Source organism: Glycine max, chromosome 5 (assembly GCF_000004515.6).
Source record: "Glycine max cultivar Williams 82 chromosome 5, Glycine_max_v4.0, whole genome shotgun sequence".
Lineage (NCBI taxonomy): Eukaryota > Viridiplantae > Streptophyta > Magnoliopsida > Fabales > Fabaceae > Glycine > Glycine max.
The window spans coordinates 34,700,899-34,719,989 of record NC_038241.2 but is presented as its reverse complement, the minus strand read 5'-3'; the positions used below and the strand labels follow the sequence as shown (position 1 = coordinate 34,719,989).

The window sequence follows — 19,091 nt, the reverse complement described above, 5'->3', positions numbered from 1 at the left end:
CCTAAATGGATTTCTTGTTGAAGAAGTTTATAGGGCTTAGGCACTGGGCTTTGAGACTGCTGGCAAACTGCTTGCATGCAAGCTACATAAGGCATTAGATGACCTGAAACAGGCACACAGGGCGTGGTTTTAAAAGTTTACTAACTTTGCTTCTAAATTACTAGGACTAGATTCAACTCATGCAAGTGTGATTCATCTTATATTTTTATACTAACCACTTCCCCAACATTGCACATAAATTCTAGTGTATGTTGATGATATTTTAATTACTGGAAATTCTCATGATCTGATTCAACAGTATATAACCAAACTAAGCTCCATATTTGCACTCAAATACTGGGATACTTTGGACTGCTTCTTGGGTATGGAAGTCACGTATCTCGAAAATGATTCTATTTTTCTATCTTAAGGAATATATATTAGAGACATTTTTGGACAAAGCTAATATGTCCTCAGCTAAAGGTACCTTCACCCCTAAGCCTAAAGGCTGCAAAGTGCAAACTCTAACAATTTGGACCTGATTTTCTCCAAAACCCTCACCTCTATAGGTCCATCGTTGGTGAAACTAGCTAGTGTGAACAAAATATGTCAATTTCTCTCTCGACTACTAGGTCATTGGAAAGTGGCCAAATGTATTCTGTAGTGTATCTGCTAGGAACCCTTCACCATGGGCTACTATTGCACTTGTTTCAAGTCCCATGGTTTCTAGGTGGACAAACAAGCAGCCTTTGTTGCTTGCTCAAACGTAGGGCTGAAAATTGAAATCTGGCCAACACTACATTAGAAATTCTTGGATACAGTCTCTTCTGCATGAACTTCACCTTCCTATTACAACCCCCCCCCCATTTGTTTACCGTGACAATCTTAGCATAGTCTCCTTGACTCGTATCCTGTCATTGAGATCTAAGCAAATGGAGTTGAATCTCCTTTTTGTCATAGAAAGTGTGCTCAAGAAAGTTCTGCGCCTTGGTCAGATTGTGTGCATTCTTACTAAAGCTTTATAAAGTACTTGATTTCGTGAATTGTACACCAAACATAGAGTGGTTGATCCTTTTTCTTTAGCTCAAGTCCCCCTTGAATTTGAGGGGAAAATGTTAGAGTCAAGAACTTTCTAGTGTCTTAAGAATTTTCAACTCTTTATATGATAGTTGCTATATTAGTTATCTGAAAACTGTCAATTACTATGTTATGTCAGCTCAGATTCAAAAGTATATGATCTTGCTATAAACATACATAACTATAGTATAATGAAAATGAGTAACAAATTATCTTATTCAATAGTAATTTTCTATTATTTTCTAAGTTTCTAATTCACTCTTGAATCAAATTATATTTGGCCTAGCTAGAAAAGAAATTCTTAAATTGACTTTATTCTTTTTTAAAGATCTTAATATACATGTACTCTCGCTCAAATGAATATTTCAATTTTTTCCTTTACGCGTGAATCAGGACAACATTGAAGTATATGAAGACCATAATAGGACCTTCAAATGGATTTCAAGGATTGTGATCTCATATTAATGAAGACCAACTTCAGAGTATTAGCTATTCACAATTTCACATAAAAATCATCTGCTCATAGAAATTGTTAAAGGGAAAATAAAATAAAAAAATTACAAGAAACTAAATTGCAGCATTATTCTCTAATATTTTCTGAAATGCTTCTTGTAATCTTTCACGCTTCATATTTCTGTTTTGCCTTTTCTGACATTACAAGCTTGTTAGAACCAGCCAATACCACTCATTCACTGACCTTCTTCTCCTTGAAATACCATAGCTTAATCTCCATTGTTGAAAGCTGTCTGCTTAGCTTGGAAACATAGGTGAAATACCATTGTCGTCCAGACCAGAGTTAAAAAAAAAAAAAAGAAGCATGGCTATTAAGTCCCTGAGTGACTACTAACATTTTGTGGAGTACTTACAAAAACAGGAGACTCTATGGGTCTATTTCCCATATCTTTGGTTTTGTGAAGAAGAAAGGTCCCAGATAAAATTGTGATAAAGCCACAAACCTCGGTAGCAATTTGAGATGCATCTTGTGTGTCCCATTCCTGTAGCAGATAAATAAAGCAGATAATGACTTGCAATCCATTTGCAAACTTCCGACGAAGATATTATTTAAGACTCATAATAATACAAATGAGTCTAACAAGACAATAGCAATAATGATAATTGATCAATTGACAATTGTAGATGTTAATCATGCCATGTAATATACTGTGAGAATTAAATGTCATTTTTGTTTTTTCTTAAAAAAAGTCCTTTAAATAATAAAATAGAACAATAACAAATAAACAAAATAAACTTTGTCTTAGAATTTTCAGCTACTAAGTACTAGCAAACAAAACATGCATGCTTTTAAAACAAAATATGAAATTACACGAAGAGGACATTTTAAGGAATATGTTTTCAAACAACTACCAAACAAGAATGAATCATATGCCATTGGCAACCAAAACTTAAAACTAGGAGCAGATCGCTGGCTCAGCAATAATTTGCCAAAATTATATGATATAATCTTAAATTCAGTTTGTCTGATTTAATAGATCTTAGTTGTCCAAGTTCTTCAAAACTTGTATTCAAATTGATATTATTATGCAAGTTAAATTCTAGTTATGATTGGTCCAATACTATGGATGACTAAGTTTCTCACACTTTCATATTTCTCATTTCAGTTTTACTTTTCCCTGCACAACAAGAAAAGAGGTAGTTTGTGTTTTATCTCCATAAACAGCCATATGTCTATATGAAGAGTTGAAAAGATAAGTGATCGCCAATAGTTAAAACTAAGTAGAGGAAAACTAATAAAAACTCCAAGTAAAATTTTTAAAAATGATTTAGATCCTAAATAGCATTTTTGAAGAATTGGTTTTTTGACAAAACGCAATGGTATCTTTTGATTCATGTAGCTGATTCCATCTAGTGGAAACAGGCTTTTGTTGTTGTTATTGTTTTAAACTACTATATGATTGCATAATTTAGTAGTATCATCAGGTACATTTTAAACAAAAGTATATATATATATATATATATGGAATCATAGAAGGCAATTAGTTACCTTAAACATGATTATGCTGGCAAAGATGGTGAATGATGTAAACATGACATAGTAAATTGGTGATACAACTGCAGTGTTAAAGGTGTCCAAAGCCTGAAACATGTTTCCAAAATAAATAAAATAGCTTTACAACATAATTGGTAACTAATAAGCATATTGTCTTAAAATACAAACTCAGCACACTTATTTCAATGATTCTAACATTATTGGTTTTAATTATTAAAGAAAGTCTAAAGCGAATGCTAAAATGAAGTTCGATTGTAAGTTAGTTGGAAATCCCTAATGTAAAAAATATGGCATGCCATTTCTAAAATATTGCATGTTAAGTATTATTCATCTATAACGGCAACGAAAGGGAATGAAATAGTTCAATGCCAATTAAGAAAAGCAATACAAAATCTTTTGTTTATAACTTTTCCAAATGCCACGAACTAGATTAGAAATACAAACAAGGTCATTTAGATGATGGTAGAAGTCCCAAAGATTGCAAAAGCATAGTTAAATTTCTTAAGCATTACAACTTACCACCTAATCACTAAGTAAGGGCATAGAAAAATCAAAATAGTGTTTTCAACATTAGCACTCCAATAACCAATAAAAAAATTTTAAAATATATTTAACTTTGACATAATTATTTTAAGTTGTACTTTGGAAGACATATTACAATGACTGCCACAGTAAATGTACTAATATATGTAAGTCAAAGTTTACCTTGTTCAAGTAGTTAATCTGCAAAAGACAACATCCTATCACAATAATCGTAAAGAACCAGGTCTGAAAGTAAATGAATTGGTTGTTGCCTTCCAATGTTAACTTCATAGCTATTGACACTGCTTTCACACTCATAACCTATGCAACAAGGAACAACATTAGGTTTGTAGAGGGTAGTTTTATTATGACCTACATGACACATATGAGCATTGAAGACATAATCGATATACCGTAATTGAGCCTGTGAGAGAGCATATTCCAACATATATAACCAGATAGGTTGTCCCATATCGTGGAGCACAATAGAAAATAAGGATGCAAACCACAACCACAACTATACACATGTAGATTAGAAAGCCTGTTGATGAAGGAAAGAACTCAATGTCAGCTTAATTAACCATAAATGAATGCCTTGAATCTATTAAGACCTTAATATGCATCCCACTCATCTTGTATCCTCCTACTTTGATTTTTTACAAGATCCAATGGTAAAAGGTATGTTGAAACCAAGCAATCAGGAATTGAAAATTACCTGGTTCTGTAGCAAGTTGCCACACTTCCTTAACAGAGTGAATAACTCTTTCATGGGGAGCATGCAATACAATAGTTGTAGATCCCACCATACAAAGAGCACATCCAAGCACACCAAATATGTGCAACCTCTCTTTTAAGATAAAGTGAGCTAGTATTGCACTGCATCATGATATTAGTTTGTAACTTTCTAAAATGCAAGCAGCATCCAAATTAAAATTTGATGGATGAAGATGTGCATCCACATTTGTGTCAAAGAAAGCAGAAACATCCTAATAATTAATGTTATGAAGAATACCATGTTCCTTACCTGAAAATGATACTTAAAGCTCCCAAAGGAGTTACAAGTAGTGCAGGAGCAAATGCATAAGCTGCAAAATTGGCTACTTCCCCAACAATCACTACAAAAATGTAAGCATACATATAGAATTAGTTGATGAAATTTTCATAAGATTGTCGCGGACATTAGCAAATTAGTTATTTATAGTTATAAGAGTACTAAGAGTTATAATGGAAAATTTTCTCTATGAAATTTATATGTATGTACTAAGACATTTGAATCCAAAGTCAAAGGAAACATTGTCAAAGTATTAGAACTTAAAAGTTAAAAGTAATAAAAATAATTTTCTTGGTCTAAGAAGAATTAAACTTAAATCGGTTGGGTTCAAGAATTTTTGGTAGTCCACTAGACTTGAAATGTGATAGAAATTATTCTGCATCACTTTATCTTTTTGCACCCTCCATTATAATCTTAATTGTAAAATGTCAAATTAGCTGATAAAGACAACCAACGAAACACCTTTCCAATTGAAAAACTTTAAAAAGTTCAAGCATCTTATTCCTTTGCTTCAAGCTAAAACACACAGCCTCAACCTGAAAAATTAATAATAAAGGTGGCTCGGCTTTACATAGACACCCAAACCTTGATATATTGTCTAAAAGCTACATGACCTAAATGCACAACAGAAAAAAGCTTGTATCATGAATTAATACAATAAATACAAACAGACAATTAAAGAAGAATTAAATCAAACATGCAATACAATTGGTCACAAGAAATCCCCTTTAAATTAAAATAGGTAGCTTATGATTAGGCCTTGTCAAATGTGTTTTGCAGGTAAAATGCTACATGATATATTATAATTTAGTAAATGCAGCACCAAAATAATTTTTAAGAAAAAACTAAAAATCACATACTAGAGATCATTCCAAACCACCACCAAGGTTCATATAGGTATGCATGTCCTCCCGCGCCTGATCAAATTAAAACAAAATAAATGTATATATCAATGATTAAAGAAAGGGTAATTCGAAACCTAGCAAACCAAAAACAAAAATGTGAGGAAACATGAACCTGCTCTTTTCCCTGTGGCACCAGCCTTTTTAAGGCCCATCTTTTTTATTATGAAGCTAGAGCCAATGAAAACGCTGGAACAGACAGCCAAAACAAACCCAGTTACGTTGTCCGAAGACGCCCCCATTTGTCACTATCATACAAATGATACCCAAAAAAATATCTTTCGATGATACGAACAATTGCAGGGCCAAGATGTCCAATTCAATCCCTTGACCCTACAAGCCATTGATTCAACGTACAAATGCATTAACAAGAAAATTAATTGAATGAATTGTATAACATTAAATATGCATGTATAGACATAGAAACATTAAACATTAGAAGGGGTATGCTATTTACCTTATTGGGCACCTTACATACAACTTTATGGCTAGAAAATCATGACTCTCACAAAACTAAAGAGAAGGGTTGTCTGAGCATGAAAATTGAAGCCTTAATTGTGGATGTCAAAGGTGAGGAAGGAAGAGATCATGGAATTGGAATGGAGACACAAGACGCAACTGTATGGGTGTCACGCATGCGTTGCAGAAACAATTACCTCAAATTAGGACTCTCCGCAACTCACGTTTTCTGACACCTTTTGTATTGGTAATATTTATTACAATTTTGTGCTGAGTTGTGTGTGGCTTTTATTTTTTTGAGAGTCAGTAGCATGTAATAATAATAGTGAATATTATAAGAATTGTATTTGTTAATGAATAATCAATACTAATAGTCATGTATTATCTTAATAATAACATTAAAAGTATATAATGGAAAATTCATGTTTCACAATCACACATATATATATGAAGAAATTATTTTTAACTGTGAGTCAATTGATTAAAAATCATTCCTAATAATTAAATTAATACAAAAGTCAATAATTTTATTATATATGTAAATATATGATCAAATAATGTATCATATATATACACACGTGGACGTGGGTAAGTATGTGCATGCGTGCTTACGCATGTGTATGAATTAAACTTGTGAATAAATATTAATTAATATAATATTTAGTGTTATTATTATAGTATTGAAATGTAAGTATTTTTTCTCATATAGTATTAGTTATAACAGTTATTAAATTTATTTGTATATAATTAGTTGTAATGGTATTTAAATATATTACACTTTTATTCAATGCATGAACTTTCATATTTTATATATATATATATATATATTAAAAATATATTATTAAAATAAAAAGTCATCATTACCTATATATATGATATTATTATTATTATTGTTTAAAAAACCAATTTATAGAAACATTTTTTTCCGTAGGAATTTCCTTATATAATATTTATTGTTGTATTTATTAAATATAATATATAAATAACATTAATATTTAATAAATATAATATATAATTGTTCCCATAAGGACTAATTAGATATGATAAGATATAATTAGATAAAGACATAACATAATCAAACATGACAATAAGATATTTAGATCATGTTTGGATTGAGTCGGTTCATAGTTGAATTTATGGATCCTGAAATAAACTAAATCAATGACAACTAAAAAATACATAGTCCTAAGTCTGAAGTGCATTAAGATGATGAAGTTAGATAGAATATAAAAGATTGATTATTGATGGCCTAATGAAAACATGAGAGTATACAACTTTCGAGCTATAGAATGGAAAGGCTGAAAAAAATAAGAAAAGATAGATTATTCAATGATTATAAAATTTATTATTATGAATTATTTTAAATTTTGACTACATATATAAAAATATGCTTATTTTCAATTATTATTATTAGTTTTACATAAATATATTTAAAAGTAGTTAAAAGAAATAAATCAAATACTTTAACACAATTATTAATGTAATATATAATATTATTAATGCATTATATATAAACACATACTTTATAGTAGCAAAATTTAAAATATAATAAATATTATTAACATATAAATTTATTATTACAAAACTTATCATCCAAACTTATATAATAAAATCTACATCAAACATTGTTTATTTTGTTTTATTAAAAAATATTTTATAAAACTTATTTTAAAATAGAAAAACTCTAATGTATATTAAGATAATGTATAAATGTTGATAAATTTATATCATTTTGATATTATCTTATTTTGGTTTAATATCATAGGAATCAATCTGTATCTCTTATTTTATATGTTTGATTGTATTTTAATTATGAGTATTTTTTTAATAAAGTACCTTCAATTCAAATAAATCATATATAGGGTTTAATATCTTTTTGATTTCTAAACTTTCCAAATGTTTGCTTGTAGTCCTTATCAAATTTTTTATCGAACTATTTATACGTTAACATTTTTGCTCTTTGTTGTCCAGTAACGTGACATTCACGTGTAATTTTTTTTTAAAACTATACCTCTAGTCTATCATCTGTTTACAAAAAATATTTTTATTCCTTTAATTTTTTTTAACTAGTCTTAGTCTCTCAATTTTTTTTAGTCTTAGTCTTTTATATTTTCATAAAATTCACTTTTAGTTCCTCAATAATTTTTTGGTCAATCTTAATTTCTCAATTATGTTTATTATTATTTTTAGCCTCTTCCATCAAATATTACCATTAAACAATGATGAGATGACCCTTGATTTTTCATTTAAATTACTAGTTTGACATACGTGGTAAAATTTATTAGTCGAAGATATTTTTTTTAGCGATTTTAAGGCGCTGCAAATTTTTTGGTAACCTGAAACTGTTAAAAGAAAATTTGAAATTTTGAAGTGAAAGAAATAGAAAAGGTGATCCAATAAGCAAAATCAACAATCCACAATACATATATCAACAACTTAATTGAAAATTCTTGTGACATTAAAACCCGTCACGTCATCTCACTATCTTGCCACCATCATCATCTCATGTTCGCTCTATGCATGGTGTTACCGATGGAATGAAATGCTTTGTGCACGAAAAATTAAAATGGAATGGTTTAGTGTTTGCTTAAGAAGTGAATTAGGGAATCAGGGTTCGAAGGGTTCAAATATTATGGGTTATCTAGTTTTGGTGCTTAGGGTTTTGATTCATGGATTAAGTGATTTGTGATTTTGCTTATTTTTGATGATTTTACTTATTATGAGTTGTTGATTTTGTGTTTTAAACATGATTCAATGGGCCACTAAATTGTGTGTTGAGGTTGTTGAATTTTTTTACTACATGTCTCTATTTATTTATGTGAGTTGAGTTTTTTACTTATTGAATATTTTTACTACATATCTCTACTTTTTTATGTGAGGTTGTTGAATTTTTTTACTGAGTTGTTGATTTTGTGTTTTAAATATGATTCAATGGGCCACTAAACTGTGTGTTGAGGTTGTTGAATTTTTTTTACTAGATATCTCTATTTATTTATGTTTTTCAATTCTTAAAACTTTTTTTTTAATGGTTTTACATCCCCAAAAAAATTGTAATGCCTTATGAAAAAATATCTCAAATCAACAATATTTTATCACACATTATCACAAAACAATGATATTTGATGGGAGAAACTAAAACAATGACAAACATAATTAAGCGACTAAGATATTTTAAAAAATCATTAATACAGGTGAATTTTCAAATTGCTTTATCACCTTCTCATTCATAACTTTCTCAAACTATCCAAAAGAACTTCACTGCACCTACGCTTTTCCCATGTCCTTTACCCATTAGAGAATTTTTCTATCCCAAATGCTTGATTAAACACACACAAGGACTTTGTCACAATTGTGAAGAAGTAAAAACTTTTTTTACTATGAGAAGTAAGAACTATAGTTTTAAACTTTATAATCATACGCAGATGATGAAGATTAAATATTAGATTGTGATCATATAACTACTTTAAAAATATCATGTGCATTTTTGTTTAATTCCAACCGTTCAAATATAATCTAATGGTTTATATTATATTTGTAGCTCTCATTACTCATAATAAGAAGACTTTTTATTTGATATGTTTTCTATGAATAAATTCACACTAGATAAATATGATTTAAATTATAAATTATAAGAAGAATTATATGAACACATGAATTATAATTTAAATTCGCAATCAACAATTTAAGGTGTAACATAAGGTTAATTTACGGTATTTTCCCACTTGTAAAAAAACAATTTATTTATTTATTGGATAATCTTGAGTTGTTTAAAACTTGAGAAAAAAAAGAAAAAAATGAAAGATAAGTGATTAATTTGATTGATAATGTAGTATGATAGGAAAAGAAAGATAGAAATAATAGAGAATTATTCATTGTGTTTAAAATTTTGGGTTCTGAAAATATAATCAGTCTTATTTATAACACGTGCTGTAAAGCATGTTCCTTATACATCTCATTTCCCTGACCCATTCTTGATTCTCCTACCATCAGACTTCAGAAGCCGAAGCCCAAGCCCAAGCCCAAGCCCAACGCTCCAACACCAAACTTAGCCGTCACACCAACGAACAGGTACAATACACCTCCCATTTTTCTCTTTTCCCAATCTACCCTCCATCTTCCGTCAACCCCCCTAACAATCATTTCAATGCCCTCAAAATCCATTCAATTCAACGCCTTTTCTCTGGTCTCTCTCTCTCTTTAATCTTCCAAATCTTGGAAATTATTATTATTGAAATAGGGTAGTTCTCGCACTAATTTATCGAAAATCCCCCTTCCCCGAAATTAGGTTTTACTAGTATTTATCTATCAGCGATTGGTGGTAATTTTTCGAAGGTAGGGTTTGATGGGTGATCGCGGTTCGGGCGCTGCGAAGCCGATTTGGATGAAGCAGGCGGAGGAGGCGAAGCTGAAGAGCGAGGCGGAGAAGGCCGCGGCGGCGAAGGCGGCGTTCGAGGCCACCTTCAAGGCTTTGGAGAATAAACACGACAAGGGAGGAGGGAGCGTTGCTGATTCGGACAGCGACTCCGAGGAGGAGTACGAGGACCTGGCCCACAAGCCCATTGGCCCCGTGGAGCCCGCCAAGTGCACCGCTGCGGGGACCGGGATCGCCGGAGGAACCGCGTGCGCTCCGTCCTCGTTTGTGGTGGTGACTAAGGACGCCGATGAGAGGAAGGTTTCCGGCGGCGGCGCGCAAATAAAGGTGAGGGTGACTCCCGGGTTGGGTGTTGGAGGGACTGAGCAAGAGGGGATGGTGAAGGATATGGGGGATGGAACTTATACTGTGACTTATGTGGTGCCTAAGAGAGGGAATTATATGGTCAGTGTTGAGTGTAATGGGAGGCCTATCATGGGGAGCCCATTTCCTGTGTTTTTCAGTGCAGCAGGTACTACATATGCTTTATGGTTTTTGCTTTTTCTTTTTTTGAATGTAGTGTATGCATTTGCCTCAAATGTGGTTGTTTTGAGTTGTTCTTGGTTTGGTTTCACTTGGTTGCCTTTTATATGTATGATAATAAGTTGGTTTGACTAGGATGTAATTATGAGTAGTGATAAAACAAACAATAACAAAAGCCTTATCCCACCAAGTGAGATTGGCTACATGGTTCAATGACACCATGGTTACTTGTCGTGAGTGATCTGTGTTTAGTATATCTAATATCAACGAGTGTTGTGTTGGCTGCCGAAGGTTTAACACAACCCTCTCTCATTACATTGGCTTGAGATTGGCTATGCATAGGCGGGGTGTTGTGTTGATAACCTCGTCGCTGTCTATATGTCTGTATTTTGGTTTGAATGATCTTATTGGTGGTCAATTTCCAATGCTTTGATTTGTTTTGTAGGTAATAGTACTGGAGGGCTGCTGGGTTTAGCTCCTGCATCTTCATTTCCAAATCTCGTTAATCAAACTATGCCCAACATGCCGAATTACTCTGGGTCAGTTTCAGGGGCATTCCCTGGATTGTTGGGAATGATTCCGGGGGTTGTTGCTGGAGCTTCTGGTGGTGCTATTTTGCCTGGAATTGGGGCCTCACTTGGGGAAGTTTGTCGTGATTACCTTAATGGGCGTTGTGCGAAAGTTGATTGTAAGTTGAATCACCCACCTCATAATTTGTTAATGACTGCCTTGGCTGCGACAACCTCAATGGGAACACTTAGCCAAGCTCCTATGGCACCTTCTGCAGCTGCAATGGCTGCCGCTCAGGCAATAGTTGCTGCTCAAGCCCTTCAAGCACATGCAGCTCAGGTGCAAGCTCAGTCTGCGAAAGATTCCGCTGGTATGCTGTTATCTTAATTTTGTTTTAGTGGTACGTTTATCATTTCACAATTCTAAATTTCTAATATGATGAGAGCTCTCTCTCCTTAATTTTGCACTAATTTCTAATATGATGAAAGCTCTCTCTCCTTAATTTTGCACTATGTTTGATTGTGACATTATTTTTTGTTGTTGTGTTTTACTGTGTCCTAGTTTTTTCTTCTAATTGTATTTGCTACCACAATAGGTTCACCTGAAAAGGCTAGTAAGGATGATGCATTGAAGAAAACCCTTCAAGTTAGCAATCTTAGCCCTCTTCTCACTGTAGAACAGCTAAAACAACTCTTTGGATTCTGTGGCACTGTTGTTGAATGTGCAATCACAGATTCAAAGCATTTTGCCTATATAGAATACTCGAAGCCTGAAGAGGCAACTGCTGCTCTGGCATTAAACAACATAGATGTTGGGGGGCGCCCTTTAAATGTTGAAATGGCAAAATCACTTCCACAGAAACCATCTGTTGCGAATTCTTCACTTGCTTCATCATCTCTTCCTCTGATGATGCAGCAAGCTGTTGCAATGCAACAGATGCAATTCCAGCAAGCACTGCTTATGCAACAATCTATGACTGCACAGCAGGCTGCTACCCGGGCTGCAACCATGAAATCTGCCACGGAGTTAGCAGCAGCCCGAGCTGCAGAAATAAGTAAGAAATTGAATCCTGATGGAGTTGGAAGTGAAGAGAAAGAGACAAAGCAAAACTCCAGGTTTGATTACTGTTGTCAATTGTTTAGAGGATAACATATGCTTATTGTCCTGATTTTATTTCAAATTAAGTCCAGGTTTGATTTTTGTTCCGGGGATGTCCTAAATAGGAAGTAGGAGACATGAACTCATAATGTTTGAACTGATGGTGCGAAAAATAGAGAGAAAACTGAGAAGTGTTTCTGTATTTCTTATTATGTTCGGGATAATAGAAGATACAATACTTTTATGTTGTTACAGAACAGTTGTAATTAGTTCAAACTTGCAACTGATGCGACACTTAACCAACTATCCTAACTGTGCATGAGGAATAGTAGGTACATTGTAGTTGAGGAACCTCCCCACTCTTGCATTGCAAAGTTGCTGAGTTATGGGGACTTGTGCCCTCCTGCAGTATTGGAGGTCATTTGGGTGGCGCAGCAATAATAGAGTATGAATTAACATACTTGGGAGAATTCCTTGTTGATCGGTCTGCTTTCCTTGTTTGTGCTGATTCTTTAGAAAGGGAGATTTTCATTAGAGAAGTTATGTACAATTGTATATGAATTTCAATTGATGCCATCGCCGTGACTTAACTGAATCAACCAGCTGTCCTGAATTATTATAGGTTTCAACATAGAAAGTTTGAAATATTTGAATCATATGAAGTTTCTATATTTCTAGCTAGATGTGGTAGGGTTATGTATGTGCATGTAGATGCTAAAAAAGGTAAGAAGAATTGGGCTGAATAAATTATTTGTACTTAGAATTAACTGGTGTCTAACATGGAAGAAAGAAATATATTGTGGGTGGCCTGGCAATTGGCAAGTCTATCGTTTATCATGGATTCGTGGTTATTTTGAATTAAATTGGGAAAAATCTTGTTGTAATTTTTTTTTTCTACCAGTCATTATCATATTCTGTTTTTCTGTACAAAGCTCTCTGTCTAATCTAAAATTTAATTTCCTTTGGCAGATCATCCTCTCCTCCTCGTGGAAGATCTCGGTCAAAGTCAAGATCTCCTATCAGTTACCGGAGAAGGAGGAGGTCTCGCTCTTATTCACCTGCTCGTCATTCTAAGGATCACCGCTCTAGGTCACCATTGAGGCCCCATCATTACTCAAGCTATGATAGGGAAAGACGGTCCTATAGAGATATTAGGGAACATAGTGATAGATACAGAAGACGAGATTCAGATAGATCACTTGATCATCGTTCATCTGCTTCAAGAAGAAACAGAAGTAGGAGTGTAAGTCCTTATACAAGGAAATCACCTGTTTCTCCAAAATGTCATAGAGAAACTTCACCTCATAGAGGAAGGAAACAGTCACGTGTTGATTCTGGCTCTCCAAGTCATCGCAGAGGAAGTAGGCCTTCTCCAAAGATTGATGAAAAAAAACTAAGAAACAGAAGGCGCTCAAGGTCAAGATCTTCAGATGATAGGCTTCACTCTAGCAAAAATGAAGAAGTCTTGCATGGAAAGTCTAAGCGCAGAGAGAGAAGGCGATCCAAGTCATTATCTGTGGATGAGAAGCCTCACAGAAGGAGCCGGTCATCCCCAAGAAAAGTGGATGAAAGTAGATCCCGGCACAAAAAACGATCGAGTTCAAAATCTGTGGATGATAGGCATGATTCTCCTGAGAGATTGGATGAAAACAGAAATAGAAGATTGAGGCATAGTGATAAAAGGCACTCCAGATCAAGATCTACAGACAATAGGGATCAAACTGATGTCAGAGAGGATGAAAGTAAAAATGAAAAGTCAAAACATCGTGATACTAAAAGGAGCAGGTCAAAATCTGTTGAAGGGAAGCGTCGTTCTAAAGATAAATCAGGGGAAAATAGAGATAAGAAATCAAAGCATCATGATAGAAGGCGTTCAAGGTCAATATCATTAGAAGATAAGCATGACAAAGGAGGCACTTCACTCCATATAAACTTGGATGAGAGAAATTTTGAACTGACAAAGTCCCCTGAAGGTAAGAATCACTACAGTGATAAATATGGAAATAGAGGTGAAAAATCAGAGCATCAAAAGAAAACCCCATCTAAATCAAAATCAGGACAATTTGATGGGAGTGGGCCCTTACGAGGAAATTACAAGGAGGATGATTCAAAAGGAAAATCACCTTCTGATTCTGGATCTGCTGAAGTTAAGCATCATTTGAATGATGGAGAAAGTGCTACCAGTGAAGAAAATTCTAAACTCTTTGGAGATGTGTTTCAGGAACCAATTATAAATGCGAAGGACTCAGCAATCCTGAATGATAATGGGACACTGACTTCAGTGAATGGTAACTACAAATCAGAAGGGTCAAGTGAAAATGCAGGAGCTGATGATAACCCAGGTATGGGAAGTCCCATTCTCAAGCATTGTTGTTAATTATGTTTAGTTGAATGTTGCGAATCTGAGAATCCTCTTTGATGCAGGATGGATATCAGTGGAAAAAGTGGGAAGTGAAAAATATTAAGCAAACTTGGCTTGGTAATGACTAACTTGAATATAGAAAAAAAGACTATCCACTTGTATTGTATGATTATTAATGCTTGGTTACTTTCTGTGCTTACAGGAGTGGTGGTTCTAAATTATATCAAAGAACATAGCCATGAGTATAGATTTCTGTTATTCAATCTTGAATTGGAAGTGGTGTCACTCAAGGCTACTATCATTTCTTGTCACTATAGTGTAGATTTATTTCAAAAGCATTGCACAGATCATGGTTTTTTGTGGTTGAAGATTTCTGCACCTGTCAATGATTATGGGATAAAGAGCATATTCTAATTCAGGATTCTCATTTAGGTTTCCTGACAAGTTTTTTCCAAGGAATATACTGTTTCTTCTTAGGAGGACCGCAATTCTCAGAGGATGGTGCCTCCACTATTTGATTGGTCCCCAGAATATTCTCTGTTCTCTTATGAACATCTTCCGTTGTTTATTTCTTTTGCAGGTTGGGTTGGTAAAGATCAGGTGTAGAATCCCACAGCTGTTGGTGTGGTTTAAGGTTTCAAGAAGTGTCCTGCTTTTGTCATAATCAACCATGCAGCGCTTATGTCATGCTTCTTTTACTGCTTGATTGATGTATGTTGGAATGTTATTTTAAGTATACTATTCTTTTTATTGAAGGTAATTTTTGCTATGTTTGGGTCTTGATATTTATTTTTAAAATTTGATGGTGTCTGAATATTATTGGTTTCCAGTTCTTCAAAAATGATAGTTCAGAGGGAGAAACCCTTTTTAGCCAGTGTTCGATTATATGCATCTAAAACTTATTGGACTAAGGATAGCAATATGTTAAACTAAACTTTCAGTGACTATTTAAGTTTATCTCCTCATTGGTCTGTCATATCTAGATTCTATAGTTGATGTGGCCAATTTTTGTAGTATGATCTTGTTTAGTTGCAAGCATCATTATTTGATGTGGCCACCCATAGGCTCCGTTTCGTTTACTCATGTTTTGTGGTATGGTGGGCATGTTATATCCAAAACAAATGCAGGTTATTCTCATTGAAATCTGTTGGAGCTTTGAGATACAGTTATGCTGGGTTGATTTTCTCTTGTGTAATTGAAGGTATGCAGTCAGATTCTGATGCTCTATGGTTTAGAGCATATTTGTTTTTCTTCTAGTAAGTGTTGAGAGCAATATGGGAGGCTGCCTGCTTAGCTTTGTATTATGTGCGAATGCATTTGCTCTAAGTACTGTTTTCCAATATTTTTACCATCATCTGGTGTCTTATATTGTCCTGCACTCCCCCCCCCCACCCCCCCTTTTTCCTTTTTTTTTTTCCTTTTTTCCCCCCAAGAAATTGTCATGGTTAGGTAAAGCTTCTATATCAACTGAACCTGGATGTTGCTGCAATGAGTTTCATCATGTTGCATTTGAGCAACTGGCTGAGTTACAGTTTTTACTTAAGTAAATGCTGTAATGCAAATGATTTCAACAGGTAATTCTCCGTGAAACTATCGGGTGGTTCTTCTATTTGTGTAGGTTCTTCAATTTTATTTTGTCAGTCTTGTCCATGCTTTACGTAGTTCTGTATGTTGTCCTGCTCACATTGATGTTTTTGCATCACATTCTTTACAATTATTTGCATATTGAGCGATTTTCAGTGTCATCGTAATGATTGAGTTGAGTTTTTGTTGTGTTGATTTTATATGTTGTCAAAACTTAAATTGTGGGTTTAAAAAATGAGTTTGTTGCTGAGAGGTGCTAAAGAAATTCTGGTTTTTTTTCCTGTTGGTGGGTCACAACTAAGTTTATCCCCTTGTTTTGTGCTCTTTTTTTTTCTGTCCCCAGCCCCGTTTTCTCTTTGCCCCTTCTGCTCCCATCCTTTTTTTTTTTTTGGTTAGGTTAAGCATTGGATATGATGATCTTATGAGCAGCTGCAAATTCTCTTCACCAGATGATTGTGTGAAGTTTGTTCTTGGAAGTTCTGTTGGTGTTTTAGTTTCCGTTTTTTTCTTGTCTCTTCACCACCTGGTCTAGTTACTGATGTTATGCCTTCTCCAGCTGGCGCTTAGGCCTTTACCGCACTGTTTGTTCATAGTTCTGCACGGTTTAATAAAAGAAATGGGTAGTACTATTCTAGGTTATTGTTGAGCTCTTAACATGTTGATGCGTGCCCTTCAACATATACAAATAACTAATGGCTAACTGAGGGGGAAGTATTGAGCGTTGATGACTTAGGCTCTTGGGGAATATTTGATCGAATGTTGGTCCACTTTTTCCTCGAAAATAATCCTAATTTAAGTTGTATGACCAACCTACTCAGTTGTAGGCTTGTAGCTAATCATCGTCATCGAGTGAAATCACGTCGTTCTATGCATCTCTTGCTGCACAAAACAAAGTTAAAATTGGTGAAACTAATATTTGATTGTGAAGTGGAAGTTTATTAATGGAAATTCCAAAGTGTGTCGAGTCTAACATAAATATTCCAACTCTTAAATTGAAGTTTGTTTTTCTTTTTTCTACATACTATGTTATGTGGTTCTTGGAACCTCGCTTTAGCTATGATTCTTTATTTAGGGCACTTTCTTACATTTTCATTTAGTAACTAATTTCTTCCTTTAGGTCCCCCCCTCTCTGATCCCGTTAGAAGTAAAAATTGCTTTCTGAAAAGTATTCATCAGTTCATGACTTAGAACTAAGTAATTTAAGCCATGGGATACATATACTATTAATCAAAATTTAAAGATCTTTCTTTTCATAAAGAGCGATGTTAGGACTATATTCTTTATTGTACTTTTTAAAATTTAAATATATTATTTTTTATTGGCTGATATTTATTAGAAATGACAATTTGTCATTTAATGATTTTTTCCTTATTAAAGATAGAGTATTTTGAAAAAGTGTCTGTGTTTTTTAGTACTCTTTCATAATAGACTCAATTTACATTTATCAAGTGCTTGTGAAGATGCTTGTTAATACAGAAATACAATTACTACAAGCGTAATATCCTTTCGTTTCGTACTATTTGTTGTTCTTGGTATTCACACTAGGTATTACATAAATTAAAAAAATTAATAAATATATAAAAGAGAATAATAATCTTATAAAATTTATTCATTTGTAAATGTTTCCTTGTTAAAATGATAATTATTTTAAGATAGGATATTTTTTTCTTACAAACAACCAAGCCAAGTAAGAAAAAACAAACAACCAAGACGTACAACTGCTAATTATTTTGTTTCTTGGTCCCGTTTTGTCGTCAGGTTTATTGGCGTACTAATCTAAGTAAGCTTTTGTATTTTTTTTTTTCAACAGCAGCCTTTCTAAGTAATGAAAACAATTGATGACATATGCATAATGATGGCCATGACGAATGCCTGTAAAATTGGTTTTTAAGTAAAAATTTATGTTTGATGTTTTTATTTTAAAATTATGTCAGTAATTAAGTTCAGTGTATAATTTGTTATTCAATGTGAAACTTACTTAAAATTTATTTAACTTGATCAATTTTTATATAAAATTAATTCATTAGCGTAATGTCAAACATGTAAATATTTACGTGTTAGCTAGTATGTCAACGTGGATTTGGATAATCTAATATGAATTCAAAGATGAGTGACAAAAAAAGACGAAACTTATAAAGTTAAGTTGCACATGAGAAGCAATACTATAATTTGTCAATTTTTACTTTATTCTTTTAACTTTTTGATTGGCAAATCGTTAATAAAAGTTTAATAAGCAAGTAATTTTGACATTTCACTCAATGATAATTTAATCACTCTATTGTAACATAGTCTCAAATTGAATTTAAAAATATTTTAAACTACAACATGAGTTTAGTCGTAACCTAATCTTAAATGTCAACTCATGGGATGAGAGCTGTTTTTGACTTATATATTCTATCTTTATCTTAATGTGAAATTTAAGTTGTTTTTAATAGGTTCTCTCACGTCTAGTACTTTTAGGTTTAGTGCGTGAATAATATGGTAGATGACCTAATTAATAGATTTAAGATAAACTTTAATATTGTCTTAAAATGTAAGTTTGAGTTTAATTCAACTATAAAAAATAGTTCACAGGGTAAGGATTATCTCTCACGTCTAGCACTTTTGTTTTTCTTATCTTTAACCAATGTGACATTAAATCATTT

The 19,091-nt window shown here is 33.3% G+C and overlaps 3 protein-coding genes across 6 annotated transcripts in view; 1 reads left to right on the top strand and 2 right to left on the bottom strand.

The window, feature by feature from the left end:
* The window catches only part of CHS2 (chalcone synthase 2), a 97,568-nt gene that overhangs the window by 12,010 nt on the left and 66,467 nt on the right, over positions 1-19,091 (bottom strand). The window lies entirely within an intron of this gene.
* LOC100820218 (probable magnesium transporter NIPA1) lies at positions 1,492-6,248 on the bottom strand. The gene is made up of 9 exons (XM_003524886.5): positions 5,997-6,248; positions 5,655-5,872; positions 5,498-5,554; positions 4,611-4,701; positions 4,302-4,462; positions 4,000-4,127; positions 3,770-3,907; positions 3,059-3,151; positions 1,492-2,051 (listed from the first exon to the last, which is right to left on the bottom strand). The coding sequence occupies exons 2-9, from the start codon at positions 5,779-5,781 to the stop codon at positions 1,881-1,883; spliced, it is 966 nt and encodes a 321-aa protein (XP_003524934.1). The 5' UTR covers positions 5,782-5,872; positions 5,997-6,248; the 3' UTR covers positions 1,492-1,880.
* Positions 10,079-17,085, top strand: LOC100796921 (uncharacterized). Of its 4 annotated transcripts, none has more exons than XM_041015519.1 (9): positions 10,079-10,881; positions 11,338-11,772; positions 11,998-12,517; positions 13,470-14,842; positions 14,925-14,979; positions 15,065-15,573; positions 15,990-16,063; positions 16,296-16,436; positions 16,843-17,085. In XM_041015519.1, exons 1-5 carry the CDS (start codon positions 10,341-10,343, stop codon positions 14,963-14,965), a joined length of 2,910 nt encoding a protein of 969 aa, XP_040871453.1. In that variant the 5' UTR covers positions 10,079-10,340; the 3' UTR covers positions 14,966-14,979; positions 15,065-15,573; positions 15,990-16,063; positions 16,296-16,436; positions 16,843-17,085. The 4 variants fall into 4 exon arrangements, with proteins under 4 accessions (XP_040871453.1, XP_014631171.1, XP_006580150.1 ...); XM_014775685.3 differs by having other exon boundaries at positions 16,790-17,085; XM_006580087.4 differs by having other exon boundaries at positions 15,065-15,618; positions 16,790-17,085.

Bases quoted from the DNA above. Each gene is read 5' to 3' on its own strand.
- LOC100796921 (XM_041015519.1), top strand. From the start codon at position 10,341: ATGGGTGATCGCGGTTCGGGCGCTGCGAAGCCGATTTGGATGAAGCAG. The intron at 10,882-11,337 runs GTACTACATATG...TTTGTTTTGTAG, and splicing joins TGTGTTTTTCAGTGCAGCAG to GTAATAGTACTGGAGGGCTG. The intron at 14,843-14,924 runs GTATGGGAAGTC...TCTTTGATGCAG, and splicing joins AGGAGCTGATGATAACCCAG to GATGGATATCAGTGGAAAAA.
- LOC100820218 (XM_003524886.5), bottom strand. From the start codon at position 5,781: ATGGGGGCGTCTTCGGACAACGTAACTGGGTTTGTTTTGGCTGTCTGT. The intron at 5,555-5,654 runs GTTCATGTTTCC...TAATTTGATCAG, and splicing joins TGCCACAGGGAAAAGAGCAG to GCGCGGGAGGACATGCATAC. The intron at 4,463-4,610 runs GTAAGGAACATG...ATCATGATGCAG, and splicing joins GCTTTAAGTATCATTTTCAG to TGCAATACTAGCTCACTTTA.